Source organism: Caretta caretta, chromosome 5, assembly GCF_965140235.1.
Source record: "Caretta caretta isolate rCarCar2 chromosome 5, rCarCar1.hap1, whole genome shotgun sequence".
NCBI lineage: Eukaryota > Metazoa > Chordata > Testudines > Cheloniidae > Caretta > Caretta caretta.
The window spans coordinates 2,755,077-2,782,591 of NC_134210.1; the positions used below are offsets into that span (position 1 = coordinate 2,755,077).

The 27,515-nt window shown below is 48.8% G+C and overlaps 1 protein-coding gene across 1 annotated transcript in view; it reads left to right on the top strand.

Moving 5' to 3' along the window:
• Positions 1 to 26,823, top strand: part of VCP (valosin containing protein) — a 33,375-nt gene extending 6,552 nt beyond the window's left edge. The window contains exons 2-17 of the mRNA XM_048850229.2: positions 3,988 to 4,099; positions 4,514 to 4,686; positions 6,955 to 7,097; positions 11,028 to 11,158; positions 13,885 to 14,016; positions 14,514 to 14,616; positions 17,165 to 17,298; positions 17,553 to 17,688; positions 19,643 to 19,755; positions 21,121 to 21,285; positions 21,402 to 21,524; positions 22,685 to 22,897; positions 23,832 to 24,140; positions 25,223 to 25,378; positions 25,793 to 25,947; positions 26,378 to 26,823. Of these exons, the coding sequence (XP_048706186.1) occupies positions 3,988 to 4,099; positions 4,514 to 4,686; positions 6,955 to 7,097; positions 11,028 to 11,158; positions 13,885 to 14,016; positions 14,514 to 14,616; positions 17,165 to 17,298; positions 17,553 to 17,688; positions 19,643 to 19,755; positions 21,121 to 21,285; positions 21,402 to 21,524; positions 22,685 to 22,897; positions 23,832 to 24,140; positions 25,223 to 25,378; positions 25,793 to 25,947; positions 26,378 to 26,483 (2,404 nt within the window). The 3' untranslated portion in view covers positions 26,484 to 26,823. The remainder of the gene's footprint in view (positions 1 to 3,987; positions 4,100 to 4,513; positions 4,687 to 6,954; positions 7,098 to 11,027; positions 11,159 to 13,884; positions 14,017 to 14,513; positions 14,617 to 17,164; positions 17,299 to 17,552; positions 17,689 to 19,642; positions 19,756 to 21,120; positions 21,286 to 21,401; positions 21,525 to 22,684; positions 22,898 to 23,831; positions 24,141 to 25,222; positions 25,379 to 25,792; positions 25,948 to 26,377) is intronic.
• Positions 26,824 to 27,515: the final 692 nt, after the last annotated feature.

Genomic DNA, 27,515 nt, shown 5'->3' on the forward strand with positions numbered 1-27,515 from the left:
GAGTGAGTTTGTGTGTATATGGGGGTGGGGGGGTGAGAAAACCTGGATTTGTGCTGGAAATGGCCCACCTGGATTATCATACACATTGTGAAGAGAGTGGTCACTTTGGATGGGCTATTACCAGCAGGAGAGTGAGTTTGGGGGGGAGGGTGAGAAAACCTGGATTTGTGCTGGAAATGGCCCAACTTGATGATCACTTTAGATAAGCTATTACCAGCAGGAGAGTGGGGTGGGAGGAGGTATTGTTTCATGGTCTCTGTGTATATAATGTCTTCTGCAGTTTCCACGGTATGCATCCGATGAAGTGAGCTGTAGCTCACGAAAGCTCATGCTCAAATAAATTGGTTAGTCTCTAAGGTGCCACAAGTCCTCCTTTTCTTTTTGAGTCCTTTAGAACTCTTCCAAGACTGTTTTGTTGGGCTTTGGTCGGAACCCATCAGTTCCTCCTCCAGTCACACCCACAGCCTTTCTGCTGCTTATGGGTTTTTAAATACTGCCTGCCTGGGTAATTGTACATAGCACTTTACTTGTACAGAACTCTGTGTGGACATTCATTAATCCCTTTCCTCATGAGATAGGAAGAGAGAGCCCTATTCTACAGATGGGGAAAGGCAGATACAGAGATGAAAGTGACTTACCCAGGGCCACACAAGTCTATGGAAAGATGCATGCTTCCTGACTCAAGAGTTTGTTTTTCTTTAGGTCAGTACTGCCTCTCTGGTTATTCCGAATTTGCCTCTTAGCTGTAACTGGTTGTCTGTCACAGCATACTTGTGCTCAAGCTGGATTTCCAAACAGTTCCCAGATAAGGCAGCTGCCCTCTTGTTATTCCTGTGATCTCTTCTCTGAAGTGGCAGGGAAGGGGCCAGTGCTGCATAGTTGTCCGCTCAGCAAAAACTGTCATCACTACACTGAACTCACATTGCATGTACTACCACTTGTGTGCATGTCTGTAACATTTTTCTTAAAGATTCAGTGAACATGCAAAACAAAACAACTGGCAGCATTCCCCAGGAATGTTAATGCAGAACACTGCACCCGCTTGCTCTGCTCACCACCTCCCCAAGGCTTGCTCTCTGAAAACAGTTGTTTGTTGCCCCCAAAGGAGTTACATACAGCCTAATTGTGCAACCATCAGTGTTGTCCAATGGAACCCCTCTGCTCCCATCCTGTGTTAACACTGGCATATTACTAAGGATACAGCTAAGAGTTGCCTTTTTGTTGGAACCAAACCAACCTGCTCTTAATATTTATCACTCACGTATGGTATGTCTAAACTGTCCACTTGTGCCAGTCAGCTGTTAATAAGGGAGCCGTTAAAATGCTCTGCTGATGGTGTTCCAGAACAGCTTGCAACTTCTGCAAGCTCTTAAATGATCACTGAACCAAAATCTTACTTTAAAAAACAACCTAAAACTTTTGCTTAGTATGTTAGATGTTGAAAATGTACCTTCTCAGCATTTTTTGCTCTTCAGTTTACTCAGTTTATTTTCATTGCCCAAACGATCAGTTTCATTTCTTGGTGTGTATTAGCATAAAGCTGCAATGTTCTGTGTTTGAATGCTGCAGGGAAATATTTACATCCAAACAAAACTGTTTTCATGGACACTTAAAACTAGGGGTGGGCAAACTTTTTGGCCCAAGGGCCACATCTGGGAATAGAAATTGTATGGTGGGCCATGAATGCTCACAGAATTGGGGGGGTGGGCTCTGGTTGTGGGGGGTTGGGGCCAGAAATAAGGAGTTCAGGATGCGGGAGGGGGCTCCAGGCGGGGGAGTGGGATGATGGGGTGGGGTGAGGTGTGGGCTCCAGGCTGGGGATGAGGAGTGTAGGAGGGGGCTCTGGGCTGGGACTGAGGGGATTGGAGGGCAGGAGTGGGATCAGGGCAGGGGGTTGGGGTGTGGGCTCTGGGGTGGGGATGAGGAATTTGGGGTGCAAGAGGGTGATGCAGGCTGGGATTGAGGGGGTTGGAGGGTGGGAGGGGGACCAGGGCTGGGATATGCAGTTGGGGCGTGGCTCGGGGGGCAGGCTCCACGTGGCACTTACCTCAAGTGGCTCCCGGAAGTAGCGGCATATCCTTTCTTTGCCGGAGGTGCGGCCAGGCAGCTCTGCACACTGCCCCGCCTGCAGGCACCACCCCTGCAGCTCCCATTGGCTGTGGTTCCTGGCCAATGGGAGCTGCGGGAGCAGCGCTTGGAGCAGGGGCTGCATGCAGAGCAGAGCCCCCTGGCTGCCCCGACATGTAGGAACCGGAGGAGTACCATGCCACTGCTTCCAGGAGCCACATGTAGCGGCCCCCGACCCTGCGCCCCAGCTGGAGCGCCAGAGCATGGCAAGCCCCAGACCCCACTCCCCAGCAGGAGCTCAGGGGGCCATCTTAAAACAGCTGGCGGGCCGTAGTTTGCCCACCCCTGCTTAAAACTATTCATCAACGTGATTAGGTTTGTTAGTTTTACCTGACAGACCTCAGTAGGCTAAACTCATTTGAATTGGGGAACTGTAACATTGTCCTGTAGCTGCTTGTGTGTAGTCTGGGATTTGTAACCAGAGAGATTTCAGAGTAACAGCCGTGTTAGTCTGTATTCGCAAAAAGAAAAGGAGTACTTGTGGCACCTTAGAGACTAACCAATTTATTTGAGCTGTAGCTCATGAAAGCTCATGCTCAAATAAATTGGTTAGTCTCTAAGGTGCCACAAGTACTCCTTTTCTTTTAACCAGAGAGAGTCCACCCTCCTGGCCCTTTCTGTGGGATTGATAAGACCACAATTTGCATATGAGTGCTGGTGATTGTCTTGATACTGTGTCTTTGTTTTTAGGCAAGAGACATTCCAGGAAGGAACATCTTGATGGTCCTGTTTTTCATAAATATCTTCATAGCTATTTTAGTTCAAAGCTACCAAATTAGCTAAAATCGCTTTCTTACAGAACATAATTCTGCCCTCTCACTTTGCTCTCCATGTAGAACTGAACCAGTTTCACTCAACAAGATAATTGTATTTTGTCTTTCAGACAGGTTTAGTTTGTAAAAGAAAAGGTAGCCAAGGAAGTTTTTAATGTGTGTGGACAATGGTGACCAAAGCAGGGTTTGCCCACAAAGGGAGGAGCAGTATTAAATAGAATAAATGGACACAAATCAGATGTCAAGAATTATAACATTCATAAACCAGTCGGAGAACACTTCAATCTCTCTGGTCACGCAATTACAGACATGAAGGTCGCTATCTTACAACAAAAAAACTTCAAATCCAGACTCCAGCGAGAAACTGCTGAATTGGAATTCATTTGCAAATTGGATACTATTAATTTAAGCTTAAATAGAGATTGGGAGTGGCTAAGTCATTATGCAAGGTAGCCTATTTCCCCTTGTTTTTTCCTAACCCCCTCCCCGACATTCTGGTTAAACTTGGATTTATGCTGGAAATGGCCCACCTTGATTATCATACACATTGTAAGGAGAGTGGTCAGTTTGGATGAGCTATTGCCAGCAGGAGAGTGAGTTTGTGTGTGTGTGTGTGTGTTTTTGGGGGTGGGGGGGGGAGAAAACCTGGATTTGTGCTGGAAATGGCCCATATTGATTTTCATACACATTGTAAAGAGAGTGGTCACTTTGGATGGGCTATTACCAGCAGGAGAGTGAGTTTGTGTGGCGGGGGGCGGAGGGTAAGAAAACCTGGATTTGTGCTGGCCCAACTTGAATATCATACACATTGTAAGGAGAGTGATCACTTTAGATAAGCTATTACCAGCAGGAGAGTGGGGTGGGAGGAGGTATTGTTTCATGGTCTCTGTGTATATGATGTCTTCTGCAGTTTCCACTTTTATGCATCCGATGAAGTGAGCTGTAGCTCACGAAAGCTTATGCTCAAATAAATTGGTTAGTCTCTAAGGTGCGACAAGTACTTCTTTTCTTTTTGCGAATACAGACTAACACGGCTGTTACTCTGAAACCAGTATTATCCAGACTCAGCAGTTCTGTTTCTTTCCAGTTCTAAAGCGGACGACTTATCTACCGCAATTCTAAAGCAGAAGAACAGGCCCAATCGGTTAATTGTCGATGAAGCCATCAATGAGGACAACAGTGTCGTATCACTGTCCCAGGTATGTCTCAAGTAACGTTAAGAACAGTGTAGTTAATATGCAAACCTTCAGTGTCTTTCACCCTGAAACTCGGTAGTAGGCCATTGTTGAACATGCTATATGAATGTAAAGATTATATAGAAAGCCATGAGGAAACAGCAGATGGGCTGTGATGGGTGAAAATGGTTTCTTATAGATCTCTTGCTTGTAAGACTTCTGAGCAATTATCATGGTTCTCTAATGATGCTAGTGTTCGAGCAGGAGGCCTTGCCCTTGCTCCAGGATAGGCAGTTGTGGGATCCCATATCTCTTCATGGCTCACTCAACACTACTGTTACCAAGATGAAGCACTTTGGGGTCAGGTTGTTGCTGTCTTCCAAACAGTTACGTTCTGGCTTTGTCAAATGCATGGTCTAATTCTGTCACTGTTCACAGGCAAAAATGGATGAATTGCAGCTGTTCAGAGGAGACACAGTTCTGCTAAAAGGAAAGAAGAGGAGAGAAGCAGTCTGCATTGTCCTGTCAGATGATACCTGCTCAGATGAGAAGATTCGCATGAACAGGGTTGTTCGTAACAATCTGAGAGTGCGCCTTGGTGATGTGATCAGGTGGGGTCTGCTTTGCTAGCTTGATGCATCTTCCTGGATTTGTTTAGCTGGCTCTGAACTAATTCAGTCAGTAATGGAGATTGGGATTGTAGCAAGTGTTGAGTTACCTTTCAGGGTAGTTCTAAGAAGCAGTGCCTCTTAAAAGATAATGTCCTGTAGCTGGAATCTAAAATGCGCTGCTAGCTATATGACTATTCCTAAGACCTGTGCAGGGGAACTATGTTCTGTGGACTACAAGAGGGGTTTTCAAAAGAGCTCAGGTGATTTAGGAACACAAGTTCCATCACTAAATCTCTTAGCTATCTTTGAAAATCCCACCCCACATCACAGATCTCTCTTCTCCTGAAATGTTCCGTTTGACTGTTGCATAGTTTAAGCCTATGTCTTTTCACAGTCTGATTATTAGTAGAAATGGTAATGGCCATTTCAGTGGAAAGGGATATTGTGTTTCCCCATAGTGTCTGTAGCTTAGTCATTCAACTTTTTTGCATGAGAAGCAGAAGTTGATACTGTTTGGAAAAGTAAAAGTGACTAATCTGTTTTCATAGTCAAAGCGGAGTGAAAAGTGAAACAATCAAATAGCATAAGCAATGAACAGTTAGAATATAAAGATCCTTTCCATTTTAATCTGAGGGGTTAGCAACTCATGCAAACGTGTTGTGGGAGTCCTGTTGCTTGAGACTTCTAAAAAGCAGAGTGAGTTAGCACTCTAACATGCATCATAGGGAACAGCCTTGCATTGACTTGAGGGAGGTGAACTAGATTATCTAACAGAGGGAAAACCTGTAAATGGCTCTAAATCACAGCAATGTCCTTTTGTGTGCACAAGTTGTGGAGGGTCAGCTGCTGCTGCAACTGAGTTGGCTCCTAATCCAGCACTCCCCAAATGTTGTTGGGTGGGCATCTGAGGCTCCTGTTGCTTGCACAGGATTTTCAGGAGTGAGATCTAGTAGATTCTTCGGACTCTGCAAAATATATTTTTTGGTATCTTTGTAGAGGACTGAGGTGCTTTCTAATGGAGTACCCCAAAGTGGCAAGCTTTGAACAGCACATGGGAAAAGGAGAAATCTGAGCTGATCAGGCTGTGTAGCTATGATACTAGATTGAAAGTAAAGATGGGCTTGAGTAGAGTACATAGCTGATGTTTACAGCTGTAACAATTACTTATGACAATTACTTATGACGTGACTGTTCTTCATAACCAAATATCTTCTCTCCTAGATCATTGATCTCTTACCTCCTAAAATTTCAAATAATCTTTTCTAAATCCTCTGTCTCTCAGCAGCTAATCATCTCTCCTTTCGTCCATTTATCTCTACCTAGGTCTCTGTCCGGTGCCGCCTCTTGAGATTTCATTCCAAACCCACAATCACTTCCCTTGGTCCCAGAGGCCAGAAATCGCTGAATCCTCCTTGGCCTCACACTTGTCCTTGCTTATCTCCTTTGGCTGTAAATTTCCTTTTGCATTTCTTACTGTGGCCTTGCCTCTGCTGAAATCCTGATTCCTGTCTTTATCACACTTCCATTCTTAGTCTCTGAATTCCTCCTGCCTCTGGGCCACTTGGTCTCTTCCTTTACTCTTCAACTTAATTCCTTCTCTATAAAACATTAGCTAACATGGTATATAAAGGGCGCTGTGCAAAGCAAGACTTGAAAACACTCAGGTGAACAGTAGGACACACTCTAGGTGCAAGCTTCTTCTAAGTGAAATTGACACGTCTCTTGTCGCTTGCTGATTCTAGTGAGATCTTAGTTTCACAACTGCTCAGTAGCTTTTGCCAAAGTGATTAGGAGCTGGAGCTCAGTTTTCTGGTGTTGCAGTCAGGAAGAGAGGGATTTTCTCTGCCCCCTTTACAGCCTTGCCAGCAGCAGCTGCTTGTTAAAATGAAAAGTAGCTGTTGAGTCTTCCAGCTGCCCAGAATGCACTAGGTAAGAACTGGGGAGGTGGACAGATACTTGTCCACTTCACTCTGCTGCTTGGGAAGGAGGCTCTGAGAGAACAAGGTTTGGGAGCAAGAGTGGGAAGCTGCTCTTTTCCAGCAGTCATAGTGGGAAGGGTGGAGAAGAACAGAGGAAAATGAGCAGAGTGAAGGACAAGCCATAGGGTGGGTGTCAGGGGAGCTCTTCACATACTCACAGAGCAGGGTGGATGCACCCTGGGGTTTTCATCCTGGCATTGGGAGTCCCTGTATTTTGTGCCTGCCTTTCCTTGCTTTGTGTATAAGAATGAAATGAGTTGTAGCTTACCGGAATCTGCTTGTGTTTCAGCATCCAGCCCTGCCCAGATGTGAAGTATGGCAAACGCATACATGTGTTACCGATTGATGACACAGTGGAAGGGATCACAGGGAATCTGTTTGAGGTCTACCTCAAACCATACTTCCTGGAAGCATATAGACCAATCAGAAAAGGTAATGACACCTACCCCTAAAATCAGGGGGAAAGGTGAAAGATTGTGACACACTTTGTAATGAGACTGACCATAAGGAGAAGAGCTCCAGAAACTTGCCTGGGTCTGTACATGGCATTAGGGTAGCTTGAGTCTGACTGGTGTCTTTGTGACTACGGGTATGTCTACACTGCAATTAGACACTCGCAGCAGGCCCATGCCAGCTGGCTCAGACTAAGGCACGGTTTAATTGCAGTGCAAACTTCTGGGATTGGGCTGTAGGACCCTGTGAGGTGGGCTGCAGTCCGAGCTCGAAAGTCTGTACTGCAATGAAACAGCCGGGCAGTCCGAGCCCTGGGTGCCGGAGTCAGCTGGCATGTTCCAGCTGTGGGGGTTTTTTGCAGTGTAGACGTACCTCCAGTCAGTGAAACAGCGAGATCTGAATCTCTTGGGAAGCTGGGCATTAGCAAACAGTAAGTGCTTCAGTCTGACCAAATCTAACGTTGTGCGTCGAAGACCAAAGAGCACAGGTCAGACGTGCAGCGTGGGGGGGCTCTACCCTGGAAAGCAAGTAGTTGTGCAAAAGAATTGGCGTTCGTGGTGGATAATCATCTGAACATCAACTCCTGGTGCAGCGCTGGTCCAGAGGGTTAATGTGACCCTGGGATGGATAACAGGGAAGTTCCTTCATGGGGAACAGAAACTTGACATTAGATGGCTCTTCAATCTAGCAGACAAAGGCAGAACAAGAGCCAATGGCTGGAAGTTGAAGCCAAACAAATTCAGACTAGAAATAAGGTGCACATGTTTAACAGTGAGGGTAATTAACCATTGGAACAACTGACCGAGGGTTGTGGTGGATTCTCCACCACAAGCAATTTTTAAATCAAGATTGGATGTTTTTCTAAAAGCTCTGCTTTAGCTCAAATATGAATTAATTTAGGGAAGTCCTAGGGCTGATGTTATAAAGGAGGTCAGACTAGATCAGCGGTTCTCAACCTAGGTCGGGACCCCAATGGGGTCGCCAGGGCTGACGTTAGACTTCCTGTGCCCCAGGGCCAAAGCCGAAGCCTTCCCCCATCTAGGGCTGAAGCCCAAGGGCTTCAGCCCTGGGTGGCTGGGATCAGGTTACAGGCCCCCCGCCTGGGTCTGAAGCCCTTGGGCTTTGCCCTCCGTCCAGGGTGGTGGGACTTGGGGTTTTCCCCTCCTCCACCCAGGGCAGCGGGATTGGGCAGGCTCAGGCTTCAGTCCTGGCTGCTGGGGTCATGTAGTAATTTTTGTTGTCAGCAGGGGGTTGTAGTGCAATGAAGTTAGAGAACCGCTGCACTAGATGATCACAGTGGTCCCGTCTCATCTTGTAATCAAGCCAAGGGATCAGAGAAGGGAATATGTCAAACTAAGGTATCTGGCCAGTCAGGTTTTCTCCCCTGTGGTAGGCACTACACAGAGCTAAGTGCCTTTTGTATGGGGAATTGTCCTGCTCTGGGATTCAGAACTTCCCACTTCCCCTGCCTACTTCTGGTGCTGCTGGCTAAGAGTCCCCCCTCCCCAGGCCAGTGCTGACAGCTTGGTGATGGGAGGGGAAGGCCGTCTAGATACCATACTATCTCTCAAACTCCCACGGAGTGAAGATGGGGAGAGGAAGGGAAAGTGAGAGGAGAGACAGGAGATGAGTGGATAGGCTGCACTCCCAGGTTTGAAATTTGAATTCTGGCAGTCACTTGTTTTGCACACAGGGAAAAAAAGTAAGGGAGAATTGGTTGGAATGACCTTCTTTTCCTCCCCTCTTCCTCTGCAAGTGTAACTGACAGCAAGAAGGAATTTAGGGTATGTCTACACTACGGAATAAGGTCGAATTTATAGAAGTCGTTTTTTTAGAAATCGGTTTTATATATTCGAGTGTGTGTGTCCCCACAGAAAATGCTCTAAGTGCATTAACTCGGCGGAGTGCTTCCACAGTACCGAGGCTAGAGTCGACTTCCGGAGCGTTGCACTGTGGATAGCTATCCCACAGTTCCCGCAGTCTCCGCTGCCCATTGAAATTCTGGGTTGAGATCCCAATGCCTGATGGGGCTAAAACATTGTCGCGGGTGGTTCTGGGTACATATCGTCAGGCTCCCCTTCCCTCCCTCCGTAAAAGGAATGGCAGACAATCGTTTTGCGCCTTTTTTCCTGAATTACCTGTGCAGACGCCATACCACGGCAAGCATGGAGCCTGCTCAGGTAACCGTCACCGTATGTCTCCTGGGTGCTGGCAGACGCTGTACGGCATTGCTACACAGTAGCAGCAACCCATTGCTTTCTGGCAGCAGACGGTGCAATACGACTGATAGCCGTCCTCGTCATGTCCGAGGTGCTCCTGGCCACGTCGGCTGGGAGCGCCTGGGCAGACATGGGCGCAGGGACTAAATTTGGAGTGACTTGACCAGGTCATTCTCTTTAGTCCTGCAGTCAGTCCTATTGAACCGTCTTATGGTGAGCAGGCAGGCGATACGGATTGCTAGCAGTCATACTGTACCATCTTCTGCCGGGCAGGCAAGAGATAAGGATGGCTAGCAGTCATACTGTACCATCTTCTGCCGGGCAGGCAAGAGATAAGGATGGCTAGCAGTCGTACTGTACCATCTTCTGCCGAGCAGCCATGAGATGTGGATGGCATGCAGTCCTTCTGCACCGTCTGCTGCCAGCCAAAGATGTAAAAGATAGATGGAGTGGATCAAAACAAGAAATAGACCAGACTTGTTTTGTACTCATTTGCTTCCCCCCCTCCCCTGTCTAGGGGACTCATTCCTCTAGGTCACACTGCAGTCACTCACAGAGAAGGTGCAGCGAGGTAAATCTAGCCATGTATCAATCAGAGGCCAGGCTAACCTCCTTGTTCCAATAAGAACAATAACTTAGGTGCACCATTTCTTATTGGAACCCTCCATGAAGTCCTGCCTGAAATACTCCTTGATGTAAAGCCACCCCCTTTGTTGATTTTAGCTCCCTGAAGCCAACCCTGTAAGCCATGTCCTCAGTCGCCCCTCCCTGCGTCAGAGCAACAGCAAACAATCGTGCATCTGAGTTGAGAGTGCTGTCCAGAGCGGTCACAATGGAGCACTCTGGGATAGCTCCCAGAGGCCAATACCACAGTACCCCAAATTCGAGGCAGCAAGGCCGATTTAAGCGCTAATCCATTTGTCAGGGGTGGAGTAAGGAAATCGATTTTAAGAGCCCTTTAAGTCGAAATAAAGGGCTTCATCGTGTGGATGGGTGCAGGTTTACATCGATTTAATGCTGCTAAATTCGACCTAAAGTCCTAGTGTAGACCAGGGCTTAGTTACTGTGCATTGAGGATGGGGCTCATTGAATTGGTTTCTTCTGGCCACTGCATTGTAGTTTTGGCGTTGGGCTTTCTCTCATCCCACTACTAGCTGGTCAGTTTGGCCGATTTCCTTTCTGGGTCTGATTCCCAGTATAGCACTCCCTTCCTCTCAGATCTGCAGTTTCCTGTGCCACCTGTGGGAAGGCCAGGCGGCCTGTATTGGGGATCTGTAGTCACTCACTTTGAGAGCAAGCATGATGCTGTTTGCACCCTGACTTACATGGTGTTGGTGAAGCCTCCCCCAGGAAGGCATTGGCAGCTCTATAGTCCAGGTCTTACCTGTGCAGGTTATTTCACTATCTTCTGAGTGGAGAACTCTTCTCTCCTCACAGCTGTTGACATTATTCCTGATCAAAGTTTTGGAAACATTAACCACACGAGAGGCGGTTTGACACGCTGACAGTTACAGTAAATGCCGTGTTTGGAATAAACACTGACAGCATTGGTAAATGGCAGCTACGGGCACCTCTTTTTATTACCAAATACATGCAGTCTGTCCCATTGGGCCTCTCTGGTAGCATGAGGACTCTGACATTGTACATGCTCTGGTAACTGCAGGTCATTGAAATGTGATGGTTTTTCCAGGTGACATCTTCCTTGTGCGTGGAGGGATGCGTGCTGTGGAGTTCAAAGTGGTGGAGACAGACCCAAGCCCTTATTGTATAGTGGCTCCAGATACAGTGATCCACTGTGAAGGGGAGCCCATCAAACGAGAGGTAAGCTGAGCCCCAGCACCTGGTTTCTCCCACAGTACCCTTCTTGCAGAAGGGAATCTATTTCTGGGGTGTCTCTGTGTGCTTGCTGTGCAGATTTCACACTTCCCTTTGGAGCATCTAATATTAACCATTGTCATACAATGGTCTCTGTTCTGGAAGCTTAAATTCATAACTTTGCTAGACACTACAGATCACGGATTTAAAAAAGAGACCGGATTTATGGCTTAAGACAACAATCTGTAATCCACTAACCCTCTTGTTTTGTCCTATGACTGCAGAGGTGTTAACAGACCACTTCATCTTGAATGGTCTCTTACAGCATGTGTCAATTACTTGTACTAAACGATTTGTTCCACCTTATGTTTAGCTATGACACTCTTTGGGCTTGTCTACACTTAAAATGCTGCACACTTCAGTGCAGACGCCGCCTATGCCAACGGGAGGGGTTCTCATGTCAGTGTAGGTAATCCATCTCCCCGAGAGGCAGTAGCTAGGTTGACGAGAGAATTGTCCTGTCGACCTAACACTGTCTACACCAGGGGTTAGGTCGGTTTAATTGTGTCGCTCACGGTTGTGGATTTTTCACACCCCTGAGCAACGCAGATATTCCGACTTAACTTCCTAGCATAGACCAGGCTTGAGTCCCTTTCCCAGACCTGAAGAAGATCTTTGTGTAAGCTCGAAAGCTTGTCTCATTTACCAACAGAGGTTGGTCCAATCAAAGATGTTACCTCCCCCATCTTGTGGTCTGTTCCTGCAGTTCCTATGGTCTGTAGCAGATAATGTATATGATGTGGCTGACCAAACTCAACTCTTTTCCTGTCAGGAAAAGGAGTGGATGTGGACATTAGAAAAGACTTCGAAAAGTGTCTGGTTGTTTTTGTTTGTTCATTCGTTTGTTTTTTGGGTGCCCAATTTGGGATACCTAGAGGGGGCTGATTTTTGGAGAGCACTTCCTGCAAATCAGGCCACTATACGGTGTCTCGGGTTGGCCATTCTGCATTTAGGGTAGGAAACACTGAAGGTACTAGGCGTATGGTCCCTACCTTTCATTAGGCACAGGTGCCTTTGAAGTCTCATGTTGGAGAATCTAGAGTGTGAGCCCATACAGCTGACAGTGTCTGCAGCCACTCACCTAGCTATCTGCTGGAAACCATTCACATTACTGTAAATAACTGCGGCTGAGTACAGATCTCTGAATAGCCACAAGACCTGGAATGCTGCCACTAACACTGTGGGGTTTGAATGTTACACTGACAGCATTAGCTAGAACTGGCTTTGAACTTTCTGCAGAGTTTGGTATCTTTACCTTCCATACTGTGTGTGAGTCAGTCCTAAAATAAGAGCCTCCCATGTGGTGTAACTGCCTGTTAGCCGAGGTGCTTTGAATGGCTTGACTGAAATGCATCTGCCTAATTCCTTAAACTATAGCTAATCCCTGACGTTGGGCTTCCCTGCCTAATTTCATCGCCAGGTTAGCAATACTAGAGGGTTGCATGCTTTGGTACTTATGCAGACCCAGATGGTGGGAGGGGCAGGAATACAGCCTTCATCCCTGAATTTAGAGCTTTTTTACAAGAAACTGCCACTAAGCCTACATTTGATTAACTTGTTTAAGCTACTTTGCTTTGTTTTATCAGTTTCATATCAGCTTCCCCTTGACAGTACCCATTTGCTGCTGCTTTTCTGACTGTCACCACAAGCAGTAAGGTTCTTCCCACTGGTGCGTAGACCGTTCCTGAAATTGGACATGTTCTTCAAGTGGCAGACAGAGACATGCCATTGAGTTGAGCGTTAGGTGTCACTTCACTCAGCCAGTAAACTGTGGATCTTCAACCAGGCCTTTAGCTTGTGCCAGAGCCACTCAGCTCTGAACTGTGCCAAGAGTGGAAACAGTCCCATAAATGGTCCTTGATGTCATGTAGGAACTTACTGTAAAGAGTTCAGTTTTGCTAGTTGGTGATATGCTCTTAGTGTTGTGACGCATCAGGTGCGATGATGCCAAGGCCTTTGGATCCCACAGTGATGGACATGGCATAAGAGCTAGAATAGTCTTTGGGGCTAGCATCATAGTCTGTTGCTTGGTGCGAACCAACTCCCTCACAAGCCTGAAATGTATTGTATGTGGTAGGAGGCAAAGTACTGGCATGTGGATCTAATTCTGGGAAGGACATTGAAAGGGAAGAGAGACCCTGGCAGCATCCCTGCTCCCTTAACAGCTGCTAGGTGGTGGGAGGTATTTTGAAACCATTCAAATTTCACTTTTAAATTTGCTGGAGCTCCTGTGTAGCCACATCACGGGCTGTCAGTCAACGGTCTCCACTGCACAGTTAGGTAGGTTACTCAAGAAGCTAGGTTTGTGGTCATGCCATGATTATACCTTGAGATGAATACTGCTTAGCAGTGACATACCCTTTTCGCTCTCTGAAGGGAGTTAAACATTGCCCCTCTCAGCACCTCACCATTTTACAGCTGAGGAGATTAATGCTGAGACGCTGTGACTGGCCCAAGGCCACAGGCAAATCCATTAGAACTGGTTCCCAGTTTTGTGCTACGGCCAGTGGCCTGTGCTCTTCTGTAATCCAGTTGGAGGAAAAGAAAAGTCCTGTGGGGATCCCCACTGCTTTCTCCAGTGCCTAAGGGCTCCCAGGTCCTGCTTGACTGAGGAGAGTGTTAAACTAAGTCTCTTGTTTCCCTTGTGCACTAATGACTTTCCCTGCTGGCAGGATGAGGAAGAGTCCCTGAATGAAGTGGGCTATGATGACATTGGAGGCTGCCGGAAGCAGCTGGCCCAGATCAAGGAGATGGTGGAGCTTCCGCTCAGACACCCTGCACTTTTCAAGGCCATAGGTGTGAAGGTAAGGGTCGACCTGCTAATCTCTGCGAGTGCCACATGAATGATCAGCCTAGCTCAGTGCTTGAAGCTCTGCTGGGATCTTCCTTCTTGGTCCAGCAAGAAGTTGGGAGTGTGCTTGGTGCTGGGGGGAGGTAACCCGTGACCTTTCTTGGTGACCTCAGGAGTCCCGCTGCTAGCCTAGGTGTTCAGGCTACCACTCTGGTGGGTGCGGAGTGAAAAGCTAGAAGCCATGGTCTGTTGCACAGTGCTTGTCTGGAGAGACAGTGATGTGAAGAGCAGAGCCTCGCTTTGGAACAGCCCTGCCACCAGTTGGATAGTTCTAGTTTCCGTGTACTGCAGAAAGACGTTAGCAGCGTTGATAAGACTGATTGTTGCTGCCTGAACTTGCACCAGAGCTTTGGAGTGAATGCGCTGTTCAGATTCTCTTCAGGTTCATTAGGACCCTACATTGTCGTTTAAAATTAATGTGCTAACAAAGGCCCTGCTCCTTGTCCCCAGCCTCCCCGTGGAATCCTGCTGTACGGCCCGCCTGGTACCGGCAAGACCCTGATTGCACGTGCAGTGGCTAACGAAACTGGAGCTTTCTTCTTTCTGATCAATGGTAAGTTGCATGAATTCCTTGTGCCCCAGATCCCTTTTAAGCACTCATTTGAAATGTGCATCCAGCTCATGGGGACAGAAGGCATCAATGGTGTTTGTAAACTACCCTCAGCTGAGTGGAGCCACCTTCTTTTTAAGTCTTTCCTGACCTGTTTCAAGCATGCCTCTGGGCATTTTGCAGCCTATCCTTGTGAAAACCTCTCTAGTGTCAGCGTGGATTAAACTATAGTCTCCTCATAGACCAGAAGAGTTGTAAAGATGTGTTCAGATCTAGGACCTAGATTCTTTCGTCTGCTGAGGGGGAGTGTGGAGGTTGTGGGTTGACACATCTGGTTAGAAAATACATCAGCGAAGAGTTTCAGCCTATGCCAGCATGTTTCATTCGTGAAGGGGTAATGCTACCTGGCTGGTCTGTAGTGGAGAGCCCTCTACGGTCATTCTTGGCATGGGGAGCTCCCTACAAGTGGAGGAGGAGAGCTGTTCTTGCTTCACTTCATACCAGCTGGAAGGAGCTTTCCCAAGGGCAGTATGTGAGACTCACAATCTAACAACAGGATCAAAACTCCTTATTAACCCCTTCATGGGATCGCCAAAGGGCTGGGTCAGAATGACCTGGGGCGTATAGGATATAGCCAGCAATGGCCAGGTTACTATAATGTTTTTCTGTTTGCTCAGCCTTGTGCCGCACGTCATACTTAGTGTTTCGGGGACTGGGGATATGTGCTTAGAAACTGCTTTTTCTTTCGATTTTGGTCAGATTGCATCAGACTTTGACCTGGGAGGGTGAAAGCAGCCAAATGGACCACGCAGTATAAGAGTGACCAGTGTCTGGAGTTGGCGAGCTCAGCATCTTTAGAGTGACCCTAGTTTGCAGGGGCTGGAGGACATTGTGGGTAATGCGCTAGCTCTTCCTCTAGAGGCTTGAGCTCCCATTGCATCGCAGAGTAACTACATAGTAGGTAATGACTTTGTCTTTGAATGGGAGTACCCAAACTGCAGTAGCAGAGGGTGCTCTAGGGCAGGATCTGGGTGCATCCACAGAGCTGCACAGGGGAAGCCTACATGAGTACTGGCTCTAGTCACGGCTGTCAGTTCCCCTCAGATCCTGTAAAGAACGTTCAGTCCTGGGGTTCCATTGCCACAGTGGTGGGTGCAGTCAAAAAGAACTTTAATAGAGTGAGTCAGTAACACTTGTCATTGCCTGTTGTAGGAGATCTCTTATCCCCTCCCTGCCCTCCTCAGGGGGTACTTTTCTTCCTTCTGGAATTCACATGCTTACAAAAGGTCTGTCCTTACTGAAGTCTCTTCAGACCGTCCGCAGAGGAGCTAGTCTGGAAAGCTGACTTTTATTACCCGTGTATTGCAAACCCCACAAACAAAAGGCAACTGTAGTATATGGCTCTCTCTGAATTCTTTACTGTGTAATTTGGTCGCGGCTCTTTCAAGTCCGAATTGATGCCCGCAATGTGCAGTGACCCGATGAGTCCTCAGGAAAGGAAGAGGCTGAGCAGAAGGGAAGACCGAAGGTGGCTCGGTCGTTCTAACTGGATGTAGGTAGCTGGTTTGGAGACTCTCCGGGCTGGTTGTTATGGCAGCTACCAACAGGGTCCTGCACTTAGGACGGAAGAACCCAATGCACCGCTACAGACTAGGGACCGAGTGGCTAGGCAGCAGTTCTGCAGAAAAGGACCTAGGGGTGACAGTGGACGAGAAGCTGGATATGAGTCAGCAGTGTGCCCTTGTTGCCAAGAAGGCCAATGGCATTTTGGGATGTATAAGTAGGGGCATAGCGAGCCGATCGAGGGACGTGATCGTTCCCCTCTATTCGACATTGGTGAGGCCTCATCTGGAGTACTGTGTCCAGTTTGGGGCCCCACACTACAAGAAGGATGTGGATAAATTGGAGAGAGTCCAGCGAAGGGCAACAAAAATGATTAGGGGTCTGGAACACATGACTTATGAGGAGAGGCTGAGGGAGCTGGGATTGTTTAGCCTGCAGAAGAGAAGAATGAGGGGGGATTTGATAGCTGCTTTCAACTACCTGAAAGGGGGTTCCAAAGAGGATGGCTCTAGACTGTTCTCAATGGTAGCAGATGACAGAACGAGGAGTAATGGTCTCAAGTTGCAGTGGGGGGAGGTTTAGATTGGATATTAGGGAAAACTTTTTCACTAAGAGGGTGGTGAAACACTGGAATGCGTTACCTAGGGAGGTGGTAGAATCTCCTTCCTTAGAGGTTTTTAAGGTCAGGCTTGACAAAGCCCTGGCTGGGATGATTTAACTGGGAATTGGTCCTGCTTCGAGCAGGGGGTTGGACTAGATGACCTTCTGGGGTCCCTTCCAACCCTGATATTCTATGATTCTATGGTGTTAGAACGCAGCTTTGCTGCTGCTGTGGATTCTGGCCCTGGCCGTTCCCAGTTCTCTTTTGAAATGCACGTTCCTTTGCAGGTAGAAATGTAACTTTTGCTCTTAGCAATGAGCCGCTCAGTCACAGGTCCTGTTGGTTACTTGTTTCCCCAAACCCTGTCATCTTGCTGCTGTTTTCCAGGTCCTGAGATCATGAGCAAGTTGGCTGGTGAGTCTGAGAGCAATCTGAGGAAAGCTTTTGAGGAAGCTGAAAAAAATGCGCCTGCCATCATCTTCATCGATGAGCTGGATGCCATTGCTCCGAAGAGAGAGAAGGTAAACAAGGAGTCCCACTCCTGCGTTCCCACAGCCTGTTAGCACCAGGACTTAAGTGTAGTGCAGAAGCAGTGTAGATGCATCACGCTAGCCGAGTGCTTGGGTTTTGATCTGAGTTGGGAAGAATCCAAAGACTGGGGCTGGCACAGAACAGAAGGTTTCCTTCGAGCTTGAGGATTTTACTAACGTCAGGCAGTGTTGCCGACCTGCTTCTGTTGGGTCTCTTGCTAATCTGCTGTTTCGTCTCTCTGTAGACCCATGGAGAGGTGGAACGTCGCATAGTGTCGCAGCTGCTGACTCTTATGGATGGCCTGAAACAGAGAGCACATGTGATTGTTATGGCAGCTACCAACAGACCTAACAGCATTGACCCTGCACTCAGGCGATTTGGTAACTGAGTTTTGCTGCCTTTTTGTTGGTGCATCCAGTGCTTTGTTACAGGTGGTACTGGAGTGTTCCCCGGTTAGGGCTGTGAAATGATTGATTAGACATTAGCATGTGCCCAATAACTTTGTAGGTCTGATTAACAACTTGCTGACTCATCTCTTCAGAGCTCATGGGAAACTCATTCCTGGCTTCCAGCATTTGGTATCACACTTCGTGCTGCAGGGTTATAAACAGCAGAAATTGCAAAATGCTGTAATGATGGCTAAGGCAAGCCTCTGTCTGAAGTAGCCATTTACTATTAAACAAAATTCCACTGGAAACCTTGAGGGTGCTTTAAAGACCATCTCTAGTAGCTGGTCACTTCAGACAGGTTCATCCCTTAACTTGTAGTAAGCTCCAAATTCTCGTACCTTAAATTTAGGTGTTGAGACATGTCCAGTGAATTTTCAGAACTTTGTGCCAAGAACGAATGTCCAGTTTGCATGAGCAGTTTCTGCCAGGCTGCAGCTGCAGACTAGTGGAACTTGCATGGGCAAATGGCCAGTTAAATGCACAACTAGCTATCTGAGTGCACAGTTTTGGTGATATTGTGCAGTTGTGGCATGTTTACATTTTTGCACGTGGCTATTAATTTTTCTTGCAGTAGTGGCCGTCAGGGATCGGGGCTCTTTCATGCTAGGCACTGTAACACCCTTCATACATAGCTCAGATACTACAGTGACAGGCGTTGTAGAAGGTTATGAGAGAGATTTAAATCTGCCTCTGAATATTGGAATAGTCCCGACCTGTGCTGTGCATGCATGGGTAGACATGGAAAAGGAGTCATGCTGGTAAACAATCTGTTAATACAGCAAAATGTATACATCCGGAAACAAAGAATGTAAGCCAAATTTATGGGATGGGTGACTTCTATCCTCGGAAGCAGGGACTCTGAAAAAGATTTGGGGGTGATGGTGACTAATCAGCTGAACATGAGCTCCCAGTGTGACTCTGGCCAAAAGAGCAAATGGGATCCTGGGATGTATCCACTGGGGAGTCTGGAGTAGGAGCAGAGAGGTGATTTTCCCACTGTATATGGCACTGGTGCGACTGCTGCCGGAATCCTGTGTCCTGTTCTGGTGCCCACAGTTCAAGAAGGATGTTGGTAACTTGCGGAGGGTTCAGAGAAGAGCCACTAGAACGATTAAAGGCTTAGAAAACCTGCCTTATAGTGACAGACGCAGAGTCCAGTCTGTTGAGCTTAATAAAGAGAAGGTTATGGGGTGATTTGATTACAATCTAGAAGTATCTAATGGGGAACAAATATTTAATAAAGGGCTCTTCAGTCTAGCAGGGAAAGGTCTAACGTGATCCAGTGGGTGGAAGTTGAAGCTAGACAAATTCAGACTGCAAATAAGGGTGAGAGTAATTAACCATCGGAACAACTTACCCAGGGTTGTGGTGAAGTCTCCATCACTGACCATTTTAAATTCAAGATGGAATGTTTTTCTAAAAGTTCTAGGAATTACTGTGGGGCAGGTCTCTGGCCTGTGTCCTACAGGGGATCAAACTAGATGATTGCATTGGTCCCTCCTGGCCTTGGAATCCACGTATCTGTGGTGCTGCTTCTTTCAGAAACAGAGCAGTGCTGGGGAGGGGGAGACTTACCTTCACAAAAGCGTAAATCACTCTAGAAGAATGACTGAACCAATCAATGCTCCTCAACATTTGGCAATCCTGACTTCTAATCAAATCAGTGCTCTCACTTGCCCTGACGGGCTGAATCTCTCCCTCACTCTCAGATCTCTCTTGGGTTTTTTAAAGCATCCATCACTGTAGTTCAAAGTACTGGGACCTCCTGGAACACGTGTACAGTCCTCATTTTGCTTTTCAGTGGGACCACAGGCAGGGGAATGCTGTAATCAGAGCTTACCTACTTCCAGAGAATTCGGCAAAGTGTGTGTTTTGTGCTCCTCAGGTCGCTTTGACAGAGAGGTAGATATCGGTATCCCTGATGCCACCGGCCGCCTGGAGATTCTACAGATCCACACAAAGAATATGAAACTGGCTGACGATGTTGATCTGGAGCAGGTTGGTAGCATGCTTTCTGGGAAAGCCTTGGTTGTACCAGCACACCGGTGTTCTCATTAAGGAGTTACGTAATGGATGAATTGTTGCTGTTATGGTGATGTAATTTATCCATGCGATTGATAGGGCAGGACACTGGATAAGCAGGGAATCTTTGGCCTTAATTCTACTCAGCCAGCTTGTGACCAAAAGTCACTGCCATGTGAAAGTGGCGTGGCTGCATAAGAATGTATGAACGGTCGCATTGGGTCAGACCAATGGTCCATCTAGCCTGGTGTCCTGTTTCCAACTATGGCTGGTGCCAGGTGCTTCAGAGGGAATGAACAGAACAGAGCAATTACTGAGTGATCCATCCCCTGCCGTCCAGTCCCAGCACCTGGGCTTTGGGACACCAAGAGCATGGGGTGCATCCTTGACCATCTTGTCTAATAGTCATTGAAGGACCTATCATCCAGGAACTTATCTGATTCTTCTTTGAACTCACTTATACTTCTAGCCTTCCCAATATCCCCTAGCAATGAGTTCCCCAGGTTGACTGCGCGTTGTGTGAAGAATTATTTCCTTGTGATTGTTTTAAACCTACTGCCTTTTGATTTCATTAGGTGACCCCTAGTTCTTGTGTTATGTGAAGGAATAAATAACACTTCCTTATCTACCTTCTCCACACCAGTCATGATTTTACTGATCTCTCTGGTATCCCCCCTTAGTCACACACCATTGGTTTATATTGTGACGTTATGATATTTTTGTCTTATTATCTGACCTTTTTCTAATGGTCCTAACATTCTGATGGCTGCTGCACACTGAGTGGATGTTTTCAGAGAACTATCCACAATGACTCCAAGATCTCTCAAGTGGTAACAGCTAATTTAGACCCCATTATTTTCTATGTAGAGTTGGGATTTTGTTCCCCAATATGCATAAATTGCTCTTAGGCCAGTTGGAGGAGTGTTGTGCTACCATATCTTCAGACTCCCCGAGTTGGCAGTCTTATGAGAAGCCAAGGATTGAACGGACCACAGACTGAGTTATCTGAGTGTTTGGCAGTGGGCACGAGAAGTGGTGCAGTGCACTTGCAGTGTCGGTCCTGTGGATAGAGGACACCTATCTCCAGGGCTGTCATTTTGCCCCCTTTCTGAATTAGTCCTAGCTCCAATCCCATATGAAACGTAGCTTCTCCCTGCCTGCTGGCTGGGGTGCTGTGTGCGCCTTCTGAACTTACAGCAAAGCATCAAGGTTCCTGTCCCCCAGAGGGTTACTGCATGTCTTGCTGGCTGTACTCTTGGGCAGAAAAGTGGGGCCCAAATTCTGCCAGTGTGACGTGTTTGCACATGTCCCGGCAAGTCACGGCTGATGCATTGCTTTCAGGTGGCCAATGAGACCCATGGCCATGTTGGTGCTGACTTGGCTGCCCTTTGCTCCGAAGCTGCTCTTCAGGCCATCAGGAAGAAGATGGATCTCATAGACCTGGAGGATGAAACCATTGATGCTGAAGTGATGAATTCACTGGCCGTGACCATGGATGACTTCAGGGTAATGCAGAAATGCTCAGTTTGCTGCTGGCACAAGTCTCTCTCTGTTCATTACTGTCTTAGAACAAGTGAACGTAGCATGTAATTCATGTGTTACCCTTTCTCTCCTGGTGCTAGTGGGCTCTGAGCCAGAGCAACCCCTCAGCTCTGCGGGAGACCGTGGTGGAGGTGCCGCAGGTTACCTGGGAAGATATTGGTGGTCTAGAAGATGTCAAGAGAGAACTCCAGGAGCTTGTGCAGGTGAGGGCTGGTGTGAGCAATTCCTGGCTGTCAGCTAAATTGCTTAATTAAAAAAATCTACTGAGAGATGCCAGTGTGGGCTGCAAATGGAGAGGGTTTACCTAAAAAGGGTTTCTGATCAACCTTAATCTCACAGGCCACCTCTTCCCAAATATTTTCACGTGGATTCGGATTTCCTCACACTTGACTGTAAACTTCATTATGCTTCCTGTCAGTTTTAACAGTGTGGTGTGCACGGGGGGAGGGGAGGGGAGGGCTGTGCACATGCTTTGGGGACAGACGCTTTTCTGTCTTGTTCTAAGTTGCGTCTACACTGAGCTTTCTTGGCAGATCTTGTGTTGGGGTTAGCAGTGGTGGAAATGCTATTGTGGGTGGGCATTCTTGTGCTCTTGTGTCATGTAGATGGAGACCAAGAGTGGGGAAAATTGCTGAGGTCTCAGTGTAGCTAAGACCTTCGTATCCAAGAAACTAAATGCCAAAAGCAAGTGCTGGCTCTGCGCTGTCAGGGCGTGTGACATGTTTGATCAAGGGCTTTCTACTATTGTGAAGCTTTTCCTACGAAGAGATGCTGGAAATGCTCTTTTCTATTAGCCCTGAGATGCCAGGATCAGGGCGGTCTTGTCATGCCCCTATCTTTGGCTGCAGATCACTGTCTGCAGGGCAGATGCTGAAGACCCATCACTGCCCTTTTATGAAATATAAATTGGAGACTCTTATCCTGTCGTGTTCTCTAGTTTTAAGCCATCCCAAGTTAGTGTTAACCAAAAGCTATCCCCTAGCCCTGGTGAACTGGTGGGACTGTCCAGTTTCTGGTGGACATCACTGTCTCAGGAGAGAGACCCTGGCTGAATGGGCCACAGAGACTGAGCTTCCATCTCTCCCCTCTAGCGCAGTCCCTGCAGGGCAGAGATGAAGCACACTGGCAGGAAGCTGGCCCTGCTGCTAACCCGGCAGTGCCTGGCCTGGGGATAAAGAGGCTCTTCGGGCCCCAGGACTGTTGATGAATGGCGTTAAACATTGTCTTGAAAACTGTGTTAGAATCTAGCAGTCCGAACCCTTCAAGTTTTGGAGCTTTAGCCTCTCAGCTGGCAGGGTCAAGGTGTGATCCGTTGATCTGGCTCATTCACTGAGGGCTGATGCTAGATTTCTCCCTTCTCTAGTATCCTGTGGAGCACCCAGACAAATTCCTCAAATTCGGCATGACTCCATCCAAAGGGGTCCTGTTTTATGGGCCACCTGGCTGTGGTAAGACACTGCTGGCTAAAGCCATTGCCAATGAATGCCAGGCCAACTTCATTTCCATCAAGGGGCCAGAGCTTCTCACCATGTGGTTTGGGGAGTCAGAAGCCAACGTGCGTGAGATCTTTGACAAGGTAAGTAGCTTTGTTTCCTATTAAGGGTTTTAATGTTCTGTCCCATCTCCCCAGAGCATCACCTGTGCTGAGCTGGCCCCAGTGCTATCTTGATTTTGTCACATGGTCAGGTGTTGCCTCCTCGTGTCGTGAGCACACCCCATGTTTCTAACGTTAGAAAACTAATGACCCTTCCCAATAGTGCGAGTCACATAGATGTAATAGACTTGCTCCTGCTACTCCCTGAGCCTGTTGGACGATAGATTCTCAGATATCCTGGCGATGGGTGCAGGGTAAGGACCAGAATAGAAGGGAAGCAGGGTTGTTCAAAGGTAATCCCCCACCCCATAGAACTCTGTTACATGGGACATCCCATTAGCTACTCTCAGCCTTCTAGAAACCTGCTGAAAGCTGGTTCGTCTGGCAGGCTCTTGTTTTCAAGGTCCTCGGTCTTGTCCAGCAATACACCCAGCTTAGGGAGGCCACCCACCTTCATGAGTGTCTCGTTCCTCAGTGGAAATGTGAGCCTCTGCCCGAGCTGCATGCTCGTCTTGGGAGTCTGCTTTCGAAGCATGTTGCCTGCTGTGGGAATGGGGAGTTGCAAGGGGAGTGAAATCTCATGTAGGAAGAGTGCCAGTCGAGCCAGAATACTTCCCAGCTTTTCTCTAGACCTGGGAGTCTCCAACGTTCTGCTGGTTAACGTTGCTCCCAGTTCTTGGGGAAATGCCTCAGGCTATTGAGCGTAAGTGTTCGTGATGTAAATCTGGGACAGCCAGAGAGCCGCTTGTCTAAGCTGCCCTGAGGTCCAGCAGCATTCCAGCACCTCTCGGTGTATGATGAGAGAGGGCTTTTATTTGTCTGCCAAAGGCCAGGAGATGCTTCAGGTGAATTCTAGTGTGATCCTGGCACTTGCTGTTAAGTGCACAAAGGAACTGTGTGTGTTTGCCTTGTGCAGGCCCGCCAAGCAGCACCCTGCGTGCTCTTCTTTGATGAGCTGGACTCCATTGCAAAGGCTCGAGGTGGGAACATCGGTGATGGTGGGGGCGCCGCGGACCGTGTCATTAATCAGATTCTGACAGAGATGGATGGCATGTCCACCAAGAAGAATGTCTTCATCATCGGTGCTACCAACAGGCCAGACATCATCGACCCGGCCATCCTGCGCCCTGGCCGCCTGGATCAGCTCATCTATATCCCCCTGCCTGATGAGAAGTCACGAATCGCCATCCTCAAGGCCAACCTGAGGAAGTCCCCCGTTGCCAAGGCAAGGCCTGAGCTCTTTGACCAAGGCTGTGGTGTTCCTGGGGTCTGGTGAAAATGGACCCCAAAGGAGCAAGGGGAACGGCAGAGAGGCCACCACTGCTGTTAGCGCATGAGCTGCCGTCCCTGCTGCTGGGGGAGTTTGGAGTCTGCATGCCAGTGACTCCTTGGGTATAAGGGGCAGCTCCCTAAAATACAGCCACCCTTCACAGGGCTACCCCCCAACACCTCTAAAGCCTGACTCATTGCGTTCTGGGAAGGGGACATGCTCAGGTTGGTTCGGTTCTCTGTTGTGAACACAAAACAGGACAGGGAAATCAAGCGAGAGCCACAAAGGTTAATTGACGGAGCCCATTTACTGAGCTCAGGCTGTGGGCAACGGGGCCGCAGGGCCTGCCTCAAGGAGGCAAACCAAACAGAGCAGCCCTGTCCAGGAGCGAAGGGCCCACGCTGGGCCAGCACTGGGGTTCCCTAATATAGAGCATATCTTCCCTATGGGCTACGGCTGGCTGGCGGGTGATAACTGAAATGGTGCATTGCTCTGAGCAGCTTGGGGGACTTAAAATAAGGTTCTTGTGCCGTGTTTATCTCCGTGCCCTCTGGGGTATCACTGCTGCACTCTTTGCAAATGAGACCCTGGGCAGTCACATGACCCGTGCCCTTCCTTACCCAAGGGCGGCATTTCCCTAGCACTCTGGCGCTGAGCTGGGCTCCCCACGCTCCCCTGTGGCTTTGCAGTTCTGATGCTGTCACACCGTGAGCCAGTGACTTCGGGGCTTTGCTGGCTGCAGCCTAATGTTGCTTCAGGCGATCCCCAGCACTGACGTCTGACCCCTGGAGCCATGCTGCATCCGGCTGCCTTTCCTGGTGGGGAGAGCCGTACTAAGGCACCTGGAGCTGCCTGCCCAGGTTCTGGTTGGGCACATGTGGGAGGGCGGGCCTGCCTTTGCTCAAAGCTGAGCTGTAGGGTCTTCCCACTACTGGCCAATTCTAGGAGGGCAGCCTGTTGCCTCGAGGGCACATGACACCTTGGTATTAGCTGGCAGTGTAACATGTAAAGAATGGACCGTCCTGATCCTCCCACAGGATGTGGACCTGGAGTTCCTGGCGAAGATGACCAACGGCTTTTCAGGAGCTGACCTGACCGAGATCTGCCAGCGTGCCTGCAAACTGGCCATTCGCGAGTCCATTGAGAACGAGATCAGGCGAGAGCGCGAGAGGCAGACCAACCCTTCTGCCATGGTGAGTGCGGCTGCGTCTCAGTGCCGCTAGAGAGAGACGGGATGTGGCTGTCTCCAGGCTGTTGGCACAGGTATCCCCAGGCACCCCAGAGAGGTGGGCATTCCCCAGCCACGGAGCAGGGCACTGAACGTGGTCACGTGAGGTGCCCTTCGCAGCAGGTGGGTTCTTGGCTCTTGGCAGCCCAAATGCTGGGCTGATGTGGGGGAAGGCCAGGCTTTCCCACTGCCAAGGGGACCCTTCCCTAGGGTGAGGTCACTTCTCTGCTGCAGTTTCCCCTTTCCAGTTGCTCCCGCTGGCTGTATCAGAGCATTACCCAAAGCAGAGCTCTTGGGTGCTTGGCTGGGGACAAAGTGCTGTTTTCAGTGGGAGCTTGGGTGCAGGGTGAGCTGTGGTTCTGTCTCTGCTCCGTTGCAGGAAGTGGAGGAGGACGACCCGGTTCCGGAGATCCGCAGGGATCACTTTGAGGAGGCCATGCGCTTTGCTCGCCGCTCTGTCAGTGACAACGACATCAGGAAATACGAGATGTTTGCACAGACTCTACAGCAAAGCCGCGGCTTCGGCAGCTTCAGGTAACTTGGGGGGCAGGGGCTAGCGGGTCGCTAATGATGAGCAGCTTCAGCTGTGTCCTAGTGTTTGGGGAACTGTGTTCTGTCTCCCCAACTCTCCGTTCCCCCAGCAGTGCCGGTCGGTCAATTCCTGTCAAAGCCACGTGCTGTTAAACAGCAGCTGGGCCCACCCCAGGGTGGGCTGCACTTGGGTGGCAGGCGCTTTGTAAAGCGCTGTGGGACTTTCTTGGAATGCCGGAGCTGTAGGTCTCAGTTTCTGCCTGCGTTTAAAAAAAAACAAAAACAACCAAACTTATCAGCAGTGTAAGCGGAGAGCACAATTTCCTCCGTTTGTCTCTGAGCCAGGGGACTGGTGTGGCGGGGAAGGCGGCGGCTTTTGGGCGGAGCTTGACTGGTGTTTCTCTGCTCTCCCTTCCCGAAATGCTCTGTGCAGATTCCCGTCCGGTAACCAGGGTGGCGCTGGCCCAAGCCAAGGCCCAGGCAGTGGCAGCGGGGGGAACGTGTACAGTGAAGACAATGACGACGATCTCTATGGTTAACCTGCTGCCCTCTGCGGACCAAACTCCAGACCAGGCCATGTTGTGCAGGGAAATTCCAGCGTTCAGTGAACTCTCGGCTTCTTCATTCCTCAGTCAGAACAGTGTAACTGCACGTCAGACTTTGTACAGGGGTGTCTGTTGCAAACACAATAAATTACAAACCGGTGTCGTTTGGGAGGCAGACAGTGAATTAACCAGGAGGGGAACTGACTTAATTTCTGAGAAATTTCTGTTCTAGTTTATGTGGCAGAATCAGCAGCTTTAGCAAAGGGTACAATGCTAGCCTGTATAAAAACCACAAAAATAATAAAAAAACAAAAAAATTCCCATAAAATTCCAACCAGGCCACAGCCCTTCCTTTGTGTGACATGGCCGTGGCGTAGCCAGCTCTGTCACCTACAACTTCTGCGTCTGCCTCACTTCTCTGGCCTTTTCACCCCCCTTCCCTGTGCTTGGCTGGGAAGATCTAGCTGTGTTGACGCAGTGAATGTTTGGAAATAAACTTACCCACTCGCAAGCGGTTTCTAACCCAACCCCAGAGAACGTTGAGTAAAAGTGGCCCCTGGGGACCAGCAGGTGCTGAATGTTCCTTCTCAAAGTGGGTGTGAGGCTGCATATCTCTTCCCAGCTGGGACCTGTGTTGGGTGCAGTGTTGTGGCTCATGTCCCTGTCTGTCCTGTGAGCTCCCATGGGCCAGCCTTTCTGAATGTCAGCCTGCTGGAGATGTGACTGCCTGCAGCCCCAGTTAGCTGGCTGGGTGCGATGCATCCCACTGGGTGCTCAGGGGCTGGGAGTGCAGCACCTCCGGCCCCTGGACAGGAAATAAAGGAGCGTCATCTTCCTTGATGCCCCAAAGCAGCTCTCCTGCGTTTGTCAGGCTGCAGAGCAATTCGTACTCGCAGAGGGACCCGCCTTCCCCTTGGCCTGAAACCAAACCCAGCCAGGCCCTTCTATGGCCGGGGAAGGGTTTAGTTCTTTGTTGCCAACCTCGCTCTCATTGTTCCTCTTACCAGCCCACCAGGGCTGTCCTTT